Source organism: Atractosteus spatula, chromosome 21, assembly GCF_055471065.1.
Source record: "Atractosteus spatula isolate fAtrSpa1 chromosome 21, fAtrSpa1.hap1, whole genome shotgun sequence".
In the NCBI taxonomy this organism is placed as follows: domain Eukaryota; kingdom Metazoa; phylum Chordata; class Actinopteri; order Semionotiformes; family Lepisosteidae; genus Atractosteus; species Atractosteus spatula.
The window spans coordinates 4219156-4234873 of record NC_142726.1 but is presented as its reverse complement, the minus strand read 5'-3'; the positions used below and the strand labels follow the sequence as shown (position 1 = coordinate 4234873).

Below are 15718 nucleotides of genomic sequence, written 5' to 3'. Positions count from 1 at the left end.
TCCCTTTAAGGTGTTTGCAGAGCACTGGAAACAGAGTCCACATTCAGTGTCTAAAGGGCAGACAATGGCATTGTTTCGAAAAATTAATGCCTCTTCTTCAAAATTGAAACATATTCCTTTTTCTTAATACTTTCTTGTTTGGCTTTCCTTTTCTATCCCTCTAAAAATATATTTTTAAAAAGGGGTGCAAATTTTCCATCTGTGAGATTCCACATACAGTCCCAGTCCTCCTGTTCTCAAAGATCAGGCTCCAGTCTGTCACAGCCAGGCTGAAAAGCTTGATTCCACTGACACGACCCAGACTCATTTGTCATTAACAACTGCAATTAACTAAAAAATATTTTTAAAAATCAGAAATCCCTAGTGCACTGCCTCCATGTGAACAGAAATGTCAAGTTAATTATTGTTATCTTCATGGTAAAGGGAAGATCCTGTTTTAAAGACACAAGGCATGCTTACACATTGGGCGTGATCGTATGAAGGCTTGACAGGTTAACTTGAACATGGTTCACAAAACTGCAGCAAATTTTGTTAGATTCTGAAGATATAGACAAGGGAGAACTGTGCATGATGAAATAAATGACTTTTTTATCAGAGTTGCCATATTGCAGTTTAACAACCCAGTTATGTCCTTGCTTAATTTAGTCAACCATGACAAAGAATTTATTTAAAACAATTGTCAGAAAAATTGTGTTTAGAAAGGTGAACTTTTCTGTAAAAAAAAAACTACAGAGAGATAAGTATGATATTGGGGTTCAGTACTGTTCATTGAATGGTTGTTTTTCTTTTGTGTAATGACAGGATTACCTATATATATATACAAATAATAATTTCCTAATTATCTTGTCTGTATCCTTTAACTGACATTATTTCTAAGAAAGCACTGGACCCGAAAGAACATGATTACTGCTCCATGATAATGGAATATGATAACAGAGAAAAAGACTATTGTTTTGTCAGGTGTAGTGGTTAGCTATCTTTATAAATACATAAAAGAAATATGGTTGATTTCATTGCATGTTAGGACATTGGGAAGTGTTAAGTGTGAGTACTGAGTGGTTAAGTTCAGGAACTTCAGAGAGAGGTCACATTGTTTCTGATACCTGAGGGAAAACAGCTCTTGTACTGTATATTTTACTTATCACAAAAACACTTCATATTAAACCAACTCATAACCAAAATATTGTTATATTCTTAACCATTGACGTTTTAACAAATGTGTGTTCAGATCTTTTGCAATCATGGAACAGGAAGTTTACACCCGCAAAGATTTGAAATGCATAACATACTGTAGAATTATATAGGAATCAACTTACATTGGATTTACACTTTGAACTAATAATATGGTCACTCCTCCCATTTGAATAGAATGTGTATTCCTTAACAACACCTTGTCAAAAGTACTAGAATCCAGAACAATAAAAAAATCACTGATGTAATAACCAAAGCTTACCAAAATAAGCTAAAAATAAGCTTTAACATAATTGCTCCAGATGCTCCTGTTGTCCGTTGTTGTCCGGTATTAATGCTCTGTAGCAGTGGTGATGCACATAAAGGTGTCCATGGGCTGACAAAAGTGTCAGCCAACATCTGGAAATGCTGCAGTCTGTGACTTCTGCAACTATTCAACGCTATTAAATGGAGAAATAGTATATGTAACACACCAAAGCACTCTAAAACAATTAAATAAAACACAATTGCAAATTGCAAAACACAGTTTTACCACAGCTGTATTGTTTATAAAAAATACCAAACACACAATTATATTTGCAGTGATTCTCAATGAAATTCTAACATACAAAGCACAGGCTTAAAGCATTGCAACTTTCTGCCTTTGTCAGTGGGATTGTATTTTAAAATTCAAACTCTGTTACCATACATGCATGTGATAGCAGTTACTACATCTGGGCTGCTAGCTCACCACAGGTCATTGGATTGTGAAGCCTGTGCTCTGTAGAATCATTTAAAAAGAGCCAATTGATGCTGGAGGAGTCACTTTGTTTGCCATTTTTTTCAGTGCAGTGAAGTTGAAGTGAAGCTGAACTTTAAGTTGTGAGTGTCTGATGTCATTTGTCCTGTTGAAGTGGACTAAAACCTGATATACTGAAAATGTGTAGATATGCCAGGTCCTGTCCAAAACCAAACACCTGTTGTCCTTTCAGAAACTTGTTTTTCTTAACACTATAGACAGCTTCCATTTTTAAAAAAGGATGTGTCTCTTAACAAAAGAGTAGCATAGCAAAGTGAATCTTGTTACCAAAACTGAATGAGGTTTTACACCCAATTTCCTGTTGGGTCTTTTCTCCTCTTTCATTAAAGCACATTATTGCTGCTTTCACCTCTTATTTTGACTGTTTTTCTGATATATGTATTTCTCCCTAAATTCATTAGTAGAATTTGCAGCATCAAATTCTCAGGAAACAAAGCTCCTTTCCTGGGCTCCATTAAAAAGAGAGGGTGGTAAATTAAAAAAGTCGAATTCCTGAGTCCCATGATATGTGGAATTTGTCATTCAGCTAAGGTGAAACCCCACCTATTAGCAAGGGTCGAGGTGCGCACAGATAAAGATTTTCTGTTGTACTGTGTCAAAAAATCAATAGCTCGGGAGTGATCTTCTCATTTGATATCAACAATGGTCTTTTTAAAAATCAATTAGCGGAGATAGAGGGAGGGGAGGGGGAGTGGGCAAGGGGATGCCAAGGATTGTATAACAGGGAGTTTAATTCATGAGTCTGTAGTCAGGCATCTCCCAGAGTGTGAGATCTGAAGACAGAAGAGATCTATTTTACATAGAACCGCTGGTGGAAAAACTCGAGCTGCACTGCTTCATTTGCATGTAATACAACTGGGATAATAAAAAGCTCTTTGCATGACTGAAGCGATCAGTGCAGTTTCATTATTGCGTATTGCTCAATAAGCATAACAATTGCTCAATTATGCAATGTTGTTCCCCAATATGTAGTTCTATCAGGATGCTTTATTATGGTATGGTACCTGTATGTGTGCTTCAGAGGGCTTCTATTTTTTTGAGTTTTGTTTATAATGACACCTAGTGGCTGGGTGAGGTAATAATGATGGAAACTTTCAAAGTCAGGGTCACAGGAGTGGAAAATCAATAAGTTGCTTACAGTTATTAAAATGGTTTTTAGCCTCTTGTGGGAAATGTTCGAGATACGGATTTCACAAAGGAGAATTGCCTGGGTCAAGCTTGACTAACAGGAATAAAAATATAAATTTAAACTATAGGTTTTTGAAGATTTTTTGCTAATATTAGCTTTTTCAATATGATCGATTCTGAACTATAAGTGCATTAGATCAGTTTGTTGAGATGATTATTTCTTTTGGCATGTTAAATGTTCTTTTTTCCACCGTATTTTTTTATTTTAAAATGCAAAACATTTTACATTTTCTAAAATACATACTATGCCCCATTGTTTCCAAAACATTTCCACTGGAGAGTCATTTTAAATTTGAGGTACCGTTGTCACAGATCTTCAGCTTTTAGCATCATTGTCATTGAAGTCTATACAGGATAAAGGAAGGTTATTCAGCTCCTGGTTTTTAGAAATGCAAAACTTATTAGACGTCAAGGAAGCAAAGTTTGTCTTCGATCTTCTGTTTGTTTTTTTGATTGCACATACTGTACAGGAAACCTTTGTTTGTTTTGCTAATACAAGATGGCTGGAGGCTAAAGTCTAAACACTATTGATAGATCTCAAGTTTCAAATGAGCGGCATGTTTTGATTCAGATATCCGTTCTTGTGTACAATGGTCCAATCTTTCGTTTTCTAAGTGGGTTTGATTTTAAGACTACATTAATCTTTACAGCTAATAAACCTCATTGTAGTCTGCTCCATGGATTGTATCAGAATAATACAATTTCATTTAAAGGTTTTTGAAAAGAGCTCCCACAAATCAGTTTTGGAAAGTTTAAAGCTTAAAAGAACGCTGCTCCAGAAAGTGGATTTTGTGTTGTTTTTTTACAAGGAGACTCACCGGATTTTTTCAGTGTCTCTCTGTGCCCCGTTTGATCGGAAACTGTTAGAAGTTGTGAATGAATGACAATGTACAAATCACCCTTTAAGCATCCATCGCTGAAAATGTCTCATGGTCCGTCTTGTGCGTGTCACCTGCTTCGGTGCAAACTTTGGTTGGGATTTGGTTTATGCTTCAGGATGCAAAGCATGATTCAGTATTTCCTTCCAGGGCATGCTTAAAGGAAAAAAAGTTTTATTTTCAAGTGGATTACACAATTAGGAAAACATTTTTCTTTATTTTAATAAATTTTCATTTAGATCAGGACTTAAGAATGCTCACTCAAAATCTGCAAGCTGGCAAAATATTTGAGTAGGTACTGCCTTTAGCAGACGTGCAGTGGCCAGTGCTGCTTGTGACAAGGATTTGTGGATGTATTTTCAAAAATACTGCATGAACCTCACGTGGCCTGATGAGCTTAGCAGCAGGTAAAGCAAAATATCCATGTGCCAGATGAATTTGTATTCAATTTATTTGATTTCAGCTTTTTTTTGGTTGTCATAAAGGGGGGTGACATAAGCTGTAGGTTTGAGTGCCTGCAGGAGACACCCTTGAGTGAGATGTTTTACCCCCTCAGCACTGCTGGGGGTAATCCCTGCAATGGCCTGGTGTCCCATCCCGGGTGGGGGGTCTCTAGTGCACTTAACTCTACAGAAGGCAGGCGAGAGCTCTGGCTCAATGAGCTGCAGTGGCTCTGGTCTGGATTTTACCTGTTTGTCAAAAATAGACACTGACTGTTGGACTGGTTTGTCTGCGCTCTGTTTAAACTCTTTTTCTTCCTTGAGACACCTAAGGCTCTTCAGGGCTAGTTTGCACTGAACACCTTGAATTAATATTTTTTCTTCAGAGATGATGTTAACGTTTAAGTGCATGGAAGTACAATATTTTTCAGTCTCAATGCCTGCTTTCAGATTCTGTTTTTTTGTCCTGATTAAGAAGAAAAAACTGATTTCTTTGACCACTTTCAGCATTTTACATAGTTCAATTAAAGGTTCACCCAGTTAAATTGAGGGTGTGGCTGCCCTAAGTGCCTCCCTTTCTAGACAGACTAAAATGAAAATTGACCTTAGTATGTTACATACAAGTCTGCATCACAAAGCTCTCTACATATAGGCTGAGACCTGTCTGTATACAGAGAGGGGGTGACATTATATACTAGCAGCTGCACTAAATGACAGATCAGGGGCAGACGTGAGAAGTCCCTTCATCTAGAGTGGAATTCAAGTAATACCTATTACGAATGGCACTCTTTAATCACCAGGGAGTCTAGGACCTTGGTTTTATGCAGAAACTAGCAATGTGGGTTTTAAGTGCCACGTTCCTGTTCAGTTAGGATCTGATTAAGACCTGGGAATCAGTCGGTTTGACTTTTTTATCCAGTTAATTAGTTTGATTATGTCATTGAAGTCTGGGATCGACTGAAAAGTAGGCACAAATGTGTCACTCCAGAACTGGAGTAGCCTGCTCCTAGTTTCATGAGGGCACTGCATCAGCACAGGTGCCCCGGTCACTGTTCTCAGACACTGGGTCCAGAGGTAAGAGCTCCTCCCTTTGCTCCACCACCTCCATTCACAGTAGCATCCTAATATTTCGTCAGAGCTCTCTCACCCCTGTACTGAGCAGGCACAGCCTTGCTTACCTGCTAAGATCAGACGAGATGCAAATTGTCCATATCTCTTTAGTCCCATGATAGACTGGTGTCCTGTACAGGAGGGGAGTCATTGGCTTTCACATCCTGCCTTGCGCCCAAGGCTTCTGGGATAGGCTCTTACTTGCTGCAGCTCTCATGAGGATAAGCAGCTTCCTGATAATGGATGTATAGTACTATTAACCCTTCAGAGAAAAGGTCTTTGTAGATGTGGTTGAAAGAAATATCCCCTGATGCCATTTTGAATGAAACCCAGACTCAAAGAACTAAAACCTGCCTTGATTTTCTACACAAACTGGCAAAAAGGAGGACAGCACTGCTTTTTTTTTTCTTGATCCTACTTAATCTCCTCGGCTGGTAATTACATTAGTCATTCCATTAATGATAGAGAGATTACTTTATTGTCTTAAGTTGTAAAATCGACAGCTGCTGAGTAACTAGACCCCAAATGATTCATCGCTGCAATGCTATTGATAAGGGTGCTGGGCATTGTTACTTTCCATGGAGGGAAAGGAAAATTATAAGAGATTATAAATGTAACAGGGCAAGCAGCTGATAAAAAAACACTCTACACAATTTACAACACTGAAATGAAGCTGGTCTTTAAACTCCTTTTTTAATTTGGCAACTATTAACAGAGCCCACTATCATATTCGAGATGTGATTACTGCAACAGGTTACATTGAAGGCAACTGGATTGCTTCAGGTAGTCAAGCTGCCTTTGATGGATTTAGTCTGTATGATGGCAGCTTCAGATTTGGGCTTAGGAATGTTTGTTTAAAAAACAGTACTATTAGGACTTGTCATTAATTTGAAGGATAATATTTTCAAGTTTGAAAGGCAAGCTGAAATAGTGTTTCGTTTCTTTGGCCATGTGCTGACAATGAACAGGTGCTGCATAAATAACTGCACCCAGGGGTACAGAAACCAGTTATCCATGCTGTTTTAAAACCCATGAATATGAACTTCCAAAGGCTGTTTTTGAGATACTGCCCTCAGATCTGTGGGTCTGTTTCTTGTCTTGCTATCTTAAAATCATTACAAAGTTGGCTTATCATCGTTACTCCTGTCTCATTTGGTGCACTCAAAAGAAACATTTGTTACAAAATAGCCTCTATCTGTTCTCTTGGAAAGTTAGGGATTTATGATTACAGCTAATATGTTATCTCCAGTGTGGTGTCTTGACTCCCCTCAAGAAGACCTGACTAAGAACTGCAACTGAAAATGGCTGAAAAATAGTTGGTCAAACCTAAGGCCTGTTTGGTGGGCTGCTTGCAGTCTTTAGTCTTCACTTAGCTCTGTCCTGGGGACCTTCCTATCCTCTTAAGTTACCCGTCCTTTGTGGTGAGTACTGGTAAATCTGAATAAGAAACCAAAGACCAATCCAGGTGCTAAAGGCCAAATACAATGAAGAGAGAACAGGGCGATAAATTATTTGGGACCTACAAATAGATTGGGCAGGCATTCAAAGGAACAGCACCTTGATTTCATCCTTCAAGGCAATTAACTGGATGAATAAGCATTGTGTTTATATTCTTTATTTGATGTAGCACCTGTATCATGGCACATCAGGGGAACTGGTGACCTCTTGGAAAATGTTTACACAGAAAATTTAGCCCTGGTGGGATTAAGAACATGGCTTCTCCTTTAATTTCATTTCAAGGCAACAGAAATTGGTATGCAACTCCAGTCATTGGGAGCCAAATCCAGCCAGCGTTTTAGGTCTCCTTCAATGATCAGCAGCTCAAGTCCTTTGTTAAACTAGTTCCGTTAACCAAATGATGAGATGAACTTTGCTGTTAATAATGAAAACCTGCAGAGACTCTCCAGGACTAACGTTCGGCACCACTGACTAGAAGCGTGGATGATCCTTTTCACATAATCTGCAGTGCAGCTTCCTACAGTATGTTCATTTGTTTTATAATCTCATCATGAATCCCTAACTGTGCTCATCCAGTTCTCCTGTGCTCCCTTGCTGGAATCAGAGAGTTAAGAAAAGTCTGCTGTGTGTGTTTTGGGCAGGGAGAGTTTATATGCACAGTATGTATTTGGAAAATAGGCCAGACTGTTGTTTTGGGCTGATGAATCATATATCCAGATGTACAGTTATTCTTTCCTCCCCCCCCTTTTTTGTTGCTTATCAAACACAAATACACTGATACTTTGCACAACTTGGTTAATAATCGTGGAGACAGAAAAAATTCCAGTGATCCCAGATCAGCTGACCAAAGAGAACCAATGTCCTGAGTTTGTTAGTGTGGGGAGTTAGATGGTGAGATTAGATAAAAGAATTGTATTAGTATGTGGTGGTGATACAGAGCCCCCGATGGAGTGATGGAGGCAGTGAACTTTGTTCCCTCTGATAATGAATTGTACTTTCCAAAACCATTAGCAAAGGTATTACTACCAGCAATGGGAGCCTTGATGCGCAAAAAGGTGTCTTTCCTTTTCATATCCTTCTTTGAAAACAGGAACTTCACTCAGGTGAACCCGACATGTGCAGTTTCTAACACATAATATCACTGAAGGCCTCCTTTTTCTTCTTTTGGAAAGAGCCTGGTTAACATCAGTGCAGGAAACAAAAGTTCACCCCAGCTTGCTTAGTTTAAAGGTTGTGACAAAACGTCCATTTTATTGTTAGATGTTTGATCCAGAAATGGTAGGTGTGTTTGTTTTCATTTCCTCAGATATGTGTCATTGCTGTCAAAAAAAGGTCAGAATGTACTGTGGTTACTAATTTACTGGTTGACCTCTAGTAGCAACATATACACAATTTTGGCGACTGCTGTTGATACAATATTTTTGCCATATTTTGTCAAATATTAATGTATAATCTGGATCATAATCTTTGTGATCTTAGCACACGGTGTGTTTGTGCTCATGTCGATTTTGGCATTCATTTCTTGAGCCCACCTGAAAAGGGACACTCCCTCTGTTTAGATTAGTAGAATGAGCTAACGGCTGATTAAAGTTAGCAGTTACAGTTTCACATTTTTCACGTATCTTTTATCCTCTTCTCATTCATTTGGAATGGTGCTTATCAGCCGACTTTTGATAGACCCACTCCTCCGTCAGTGAGAGAATCTGCATTCCACCATAAAAAGTCCTGAGTAGATTAGCAGCCCCACTTGGCCATGGAAGCCCCCAGTACTGTACATGGTACAGTACACATTGTCCTTCTTAATAGCGTAGTGTCTGGGCTCCTCTGTCCAGCTATACTGTTACAACTGAAATGAAATAAGAGACCTAAAAAGTTTTGCATTGTTTTAAATGTCAGTATCCCACTGCCGTGTTAAGCAGAATGAGCTTTTTATTCAGGAACATACGGGAGTTGCACTGAGTTCAGTCATGAATACAAGGTTAACCGAGATGTGGTCAAAATGTGTTGAGTAATTTTAAATGGTACATTTTTGGTTGCTATGAGATATAGTGTTATATGTTTCCAAGGAAGATGTAATGGGGAGATGCAATTCACCATTAGTTGTATGGAAAATGTTCGAGCTGTATAACATAAACAGCAACAAATGAGAACTGTATTATTCTCACTGTATTATTCAACAATCTGACTACTTAACCCTCACTACAATCAAAAGAGATTCTTTCTGTCTGAAGGGAAATAGGCATCACATGGTCACATCATGTACTTATCCAACACTGGGCCGTAAGCAGAAAGTGATGTTACAGCCTTTTTCCAAAGCTAACTGGGCGGTGTAAAAAATGGTTTAATACTGACTATTCATACCTTCACTGAGGTTTATAAGAACCCTGCCTTTCCTTACTTTTAGAACAGCTGTTCATCTGCAAATCATATAAAACCAAATGAAAGAAGAAAATGTGGCATATTCATGCCTGGAACTCTAGTTTTGCCCTTTGAGTGTTGTGCTGGTTGTTTCTTGGAATGGGATATGTGCTTACATTACATTTATGCTATTTAGGTTTAAGAACTGGCTCATGTAGTTCTGTTCCTCTTTTGGATCTGGAAATGCATGAATCAAGCCACAGAGTATCTTTTGTGAGCTCATCTCCAAAAGATCATCTTGAACTAAAGGGAATGAAGGTGGTGTACACCCTTAGGCTGATTAATGGTCACCTTCCAGATGCACAAAACCACTGCTTAAAATGCAGCTGTTCCTGGATGTAATATTCCCCTTGGATGAATCCGTTTCAGTAGCTTTTCTATAAAATAAAGAACAATTCCACACCAGTTCATCAATGCGAAGAACGGTTATTTTTGTAATTTGTTTTACGGATGAACATTACAGAGAATTGCAGTGGCCCATTGCAAAGGAATTGACATTCAGATGGAAATAAGTAAATAGCCATTGCTTGTGTCTAGAGCACATTTGCTTGATAGTCTTGGTTAAAATGGTGGCATGTCATAATACTGAACTCCTTGAAACTGGAAGCCACATATTTGTTAAAAGAAATTCCATTGTTTCATTAGATATTTTTTTGCAGTGGTTCCCAGTAGATCCATGCTATTAAGAGAATGGTTTGAATTTGAAAGACTAAAAAGGGAAAGGTATACGTTATATCTGTCTTGGGGCACAGCGTACGGTTTTTAACCTGAGATTCTGTTCTGCCTTCCCTCTCTTTCTTTGTCTCTCAGAGTTGGCTGGGAAAGTCCGTTTATCTGAGGCTGCCTTGTTTTTCTCTGTTGGGGATTGATACACTGAAGATAGATGAGTGTTTTGACATGGAGAGTGCTAGACAAACAGCCTTATCTGCACACTTCTTTATCCTGACCCCCTGAACAAGATGCTGAAAACCACAGTCTTTTTTAGGGTGGAGGTGGTGTGTGTGTGTGTGGGGGGGGGGGGGGGGGGTTGGGATTCTGAATCATCTGCAGACAAAAGAAAAGGGAGTGCCTTTCATTTCGCTTATAAATATATTGTCCCTCTCAAAACTCGTCATGAGCAACACAACGGGATTCTGGGAAATTGATTGTAAGAACTTTCTGGCCATGCTCTGATATGCAAGTTGCAAGTTTGTTTTACAAACATTTTTCAGTGGCAGCAAATGATTAAGACCTAGAAAAGGTTTGCGTAACTTCTTATCCAAATAATTTGTTCTGTTATTTTATAAGTAATTAAAAATATCAAATGTGGACTCTGCTCTAGATGAGGAAATAAGAACATAAACTTAAGATTGGCCAGATGGCCTCTTTTCTTATCGTGTCTGTCTGGCTGCTAGCAGCGAACTGATCTTATCCAGCTGTTCCTTGAAGGAAGTCAAGGTACCAGCTTCAACAGCATGACTGCGCGGCTTGTCCCAGACACCGACAGTCCTTTGTGCCTGCTGTTTTCAGATTTGCAAGCACTTCCCAATAGTTAGTTAGTGCTCGAGTTGTCTGGTTTGTGTTTCATAGCAGATCTTGAAGAATTTCATTGAGTACAGTATGATGAGAATTTCATCAAATACCTCTGAGGATTTTGAACAATTGAATCAGGTTCTTCACAATCCAACCTAAAGAGATTATTTTTTTAACTGGAGATTTTAACTTGGAGGTGCAAGACATTACTTTAAACTGTGGAATAAGCCTAGTCCATCTTGTTTCGATTAATTCCAGAAAAACAGTATCTATTATGGCAACGTAGGAACCACAAATTGTACACATTATTCTAAATGAGATTTCATGAAATCATTCTGTTCTTAAATGTCTTTGAATGAACTATTGTTAACTAAAAGAGTCTTTAATAACTTAATGATTGTTGTTGGTTCCCATATTTGTTGTGTATAAAGACTGAACGTAAATAAGAGTTGTGTTACTGGTCTGTACATAATACCATTTTACACAACTGGTAAGATACCATCACACCCTAGAGATTTGTTTTACATTCTTCTAAGACCTGCAGCACTTCTGCCTGTTATATGCTAATATAATTCATTACAGAGTTCTGTCTGTCTTTAACCTGCGCTATTTTGTATTGTTATTATGATATGGACAGCAGCCATATCACCTTGCAACTCACAACTGGCAGCCCACTGAAGCTAAGCAGGTGTGAGCCTGGTCAGTACCTGGATGGGAGACCTCCTGGGAAACACAGGTTGCTGCTGGAAGAGGTGTTAGTGGGACCAGCAGGGGACGCTCACCCTGCGGTCCATGTGGGTCCTAATGCCCCAGTATAGTGATGGGGACACTATACTGTAAACAGGCGCTGTCCTTCAGATGAGACATAAAACCGAGGTCCTGACTCTCTGTGGTCATTAAAAATCCCAGGGCGTTTCTCGAAAAAAGTAGGGGTGTAACCCCGGCGTCCTGGCCAAATTTCCCATTGGCCCTTATCAATCATGGCCTCCTAATAATCCCCCTCTATGAATTGGTTACATCACTCTGCTCTCCTCCCCACTGAGAGCTGGTGTGTGGGGAGCGGACTGGCGCACTATGGCTGCTGTCGCATCATCCAGGTGGGGCTGCACACTGGTGGTGGTGGAGGGGATCCCCATTACCTGTAAAGCGCTTTGAGTGGAGTGTCCAGAAAAGCGCTATATAAGTGTAAGCAATTATTATTATTATTCTCTCCTGTGAGACTTGTCCTAAACAATCCAAAACCATTCATCTGCTGTTGTAGTACTGAAAATAACAAGTATTGCTTCAGTCTCCATTGCCATGTTTGTTTATATCACTCTCCCAGAAACTTTCTGATAACTTTTTTGACCTGTGCTTTTGTTTCTGTGATCTTCAGCTCCACCTTGTTCTTCTTCACTTGCTCCATAATGTGGTTCCTCTTATAATATAATGTAGTAATGGATTTATTCAACCTTTGCAAATTCCTTCTGGGATGGACTTGTTCTTTCAAGTGCTGCCATTGCTTCCCTGTTGATCCTATGTTCAGTCTTATCTATTTTGATTACATTCTTATTTAATTGGTTAATGTATTATTTTGTCTTTGAATTATAATAATCTGGGAATTCACACCTTGACCTAGCTGTTAAACAGGGTTTATGACAAAGACACAAAACTATCCTGCTAATGTCCATACTAAAAAAAGAGAAAAGGTCTTTGCTGCAACACTGTGTGGCCCTCCTTTGTGATTCAGATAGAGCAGATCAGTTTGCACTTGCACTTTTCCCCCCTGAGTTTAGGGAGTCTGTCATTATTTTTAGTAAATATATTCAAATCAAGTGTCTCTCTGACTGACTCACTGAGGTATCATTACATTTTATTCAGACACTGGCATTCGTTGACATCTTTCCTGCTTAATCTCTTGTAGAAATAATCAAAAGTTGTACTCTTTTGTTTTCTTTACTATATATCCAAGATGCCCTGGTTTCAGCGCAGTGGTCACTTAAAAACCAAACCCCCTCTAGTGGCGTGGAGTGAATTTTGCAGACTGACGGTGGTCAGTTTCAAAGTGCTGTGGAAAAGCTTTCGGATGCAAAATTTTCTTTAGTGTCGTCTCCTTAACAATTTCAAGTGTTTCACTGGAGACTTGCCCCTGTGAGAGTCAGTATTGCTGTTGAACAATTTCAACAGAGGAAACCCTTTACTTTTTAGTAACCCTTGGTTATCACAGTAAAGATCATACATCCTTTTCAAAAGTCCAAGTTGTTTCATCATATACTACAATGCTAGAATCAGAAATCACAGCAATAATGATAAAACAAACCCCTCAGGAAGTGGTTTCTGCATTAGCACTGTTTAGGTAGGACAATCTGTTTGATTTCAAATACTGTATTACACATGAAGGATGTAAACATGATAGATTTACAGTTTTGAGTTTGTTTTCATAGTTATGCAAATTGGTGCAGAAGAACATGAGACTACACGGCTCTAAGGCCTTGAGGTGTCTACTTGTCTTATCTGGAGAAGGGTGACTTTTTTCCCCCTTTACAGAATTATTGAGCGCCAATGTTCTAGTATTTTAATACATGGAAATTGTCTTCTTCTACAATATCAATTTTCATGTGAAGAGTACAAGACAGTTGTGTAAGTGTAAGTACAGGTGTTGCAATGTCAAATATCTATTTCAAGTGGAAGATTACACACTGTAGCTGTGTCACTGGACTTCATGTGAATTCATGTGTTAGCTACTGTATAGGAACTTCTAGAGGGACTTAAGGGAATGTGTCTAATAAGCTCCTTTTGCAGTTGTACTATACGAGTTCAGAGTTAACTATGGCAGCTCCCAGTAGATACAGTCAGCGAAGCTTTGAAAAAATGGTGTAATAATATCTATAAATGGGAGTGTGTAAGTGTATTTTGTTTTATTTAATCCTGATATTACTCAGCTTGCCAAGTATTGCTTTGAAAAATGTTATGCCTTTTGTAGACATTGTTATAGAAGAGGTTTGCTTCTCAGCAGTGCAAGTTTTGCCGCTGTGTTTGATCCCAGAAATAATGCTGGCTGGATCTCAAGGAGATAATGTGCTGTGTTTGTGCAGATGAGCTGGAGCTGTGCGTTGCCGATGGAGACGCTAAAGTCCGGGCTAGACAGAGCCTTCTGATCGACACCGTCTGGGGACCATACAGAGGGAAGATTCAACAGGAAGACGCCACTGAGGAACAGGCCAGAGAGGTGAGAGGAAACTCGAGCTGGTGAATGAAATCATTTTGAAGCCCCTTTTTCTAATGCGCTCTGAACATCCTTCATTCAGCTGCTCAAAGCAGTGCTATCGTTCTGAAAAATCTTACTGGACATTGTTTTGTCTGTTCATCAAGGCATTTATAGGAAAAGCAAGACCCTGCTTTGAATAAGAACTATTCAAAGAGAGAAAAGCTTACTTTTATTGCTGAAATTTAATAAATAAAATTCAGAACTTGGCAGTAAGGATGTCGTAGCTCCCTGCTAGTTCTCTCCACTGAGGACAGATTAATTTTTCTCCCTACAAGGTCTTTCAAATTCCTCGAAGGAAGATTTATTTTCAGATATATTATTCAGGTTTAAAATCACCATGGACTGTGATTGTATCTATGGAGCCACTAACTGGTCATCCTAAGTGAAGCTTGTTTACTTATTTTAATTGATGTGTTATAACTAATAATTCTCACTTATAATCATTGGTGACAATTCATTTTACAGCATGATAATGTCCCAAAACATGACAAAACAAGGTGTTCGCTGGGAGAAGAGAAGTGGAAGTTCACTTGAAATCACGGGGTCGAACACAAAGTATGATTTTGTCAAATTAAAATGAGATAAAATGTGTTAATTTATTAGATATTTTATTGCCCTTATCATTTGGATTAATCTTATTATCACTTTTACAGATTGCTTGATAGTAAAGCAAATTAAAAGTTTTGGCTTTTCTGTCCCAGTACCTTTGGAAGGCGCAAAAGATGTGGTCAGATTGATTTTCCTTCAGATAAACTGGCTCAAATTAAGAGGCAAACTCGCACAGAATGGAGTTGCAATGCATCGTTTGGATTTAGTTTTATCAGGAGCACCTGTCTCTTCACTGCCTTGTGTTTAAATACTTAGGTGGAGCAGATCTTCATCCCAGTCCACTTGGCCATTTTCCTTTTCTGATGACTTAAACTGGCTCCTCCAGTTGGCTTCTGGCAAATCATGCAGTGCTCCTGCAATCACAAACGAGACGCATTCAGAACTCGTTAGAGCTCAATCGTAAATTATCCGATTAATCTCATTCTCTCGAGGAGAGACGCAAAGCCAGTGCTAGTGACTTTTGAAGTTTTGTTTTGTTTTTGTTTTTGTCACGTCCTGCTCTTGACAGTCTTCCATATTCCCGGTTTTTAAATGGATGTCTTAGTGTTGGCTCTGAGAAATTTTCACCGCTTTCACAGATTAAAATTAAAATGTTGTGACTTTTTATTTGGTGTTCCATGGTCTGAAAAGTTCCAAAATGCTGCCGGTTTTGTTTCTTGGTGCGTCTTTTTCAAGCAAACATACACCATCTTATCTGTTAAAAATTTGACCTCTGATTAACCCTTACCTCCCTCCAGCCCATCCTCCCCCTTCTTTTTATCTCTCCCTGGCGCCATCCTTCTGGACAAGAGTCCAGAATGATTGATTTCTCGTTGATAGTCGCTCATTTCTAAGATTTCATTTATTATCAGAATTCTTCCCTCCCATC

At 38.8% G+C, this 15718-nt stretch overlaps 1 protein-coding gene across 1 annotated transcript in view; it reads left to right on the top strand.

Moving 5' to 3' along the window:
- zfpm1 (zinc finger protein, FOG family member 1) overlaps window positions 1-15718 on the top strand; it is a 111344-nt gene that overhangs the window by 70134 nt on the left and 25492 nt on the right. Inside the window, exon 4 of the mRNA XM_088939068.1 lies at window positions 14069-14202. Within this exon, the coding sequence (XP_088795194.1) occupies window positions 14069-14202 (134 nt within the window). The remainder of the gene's footprint in view (window positions 1-14068; window positions 14203-15718) is intronic.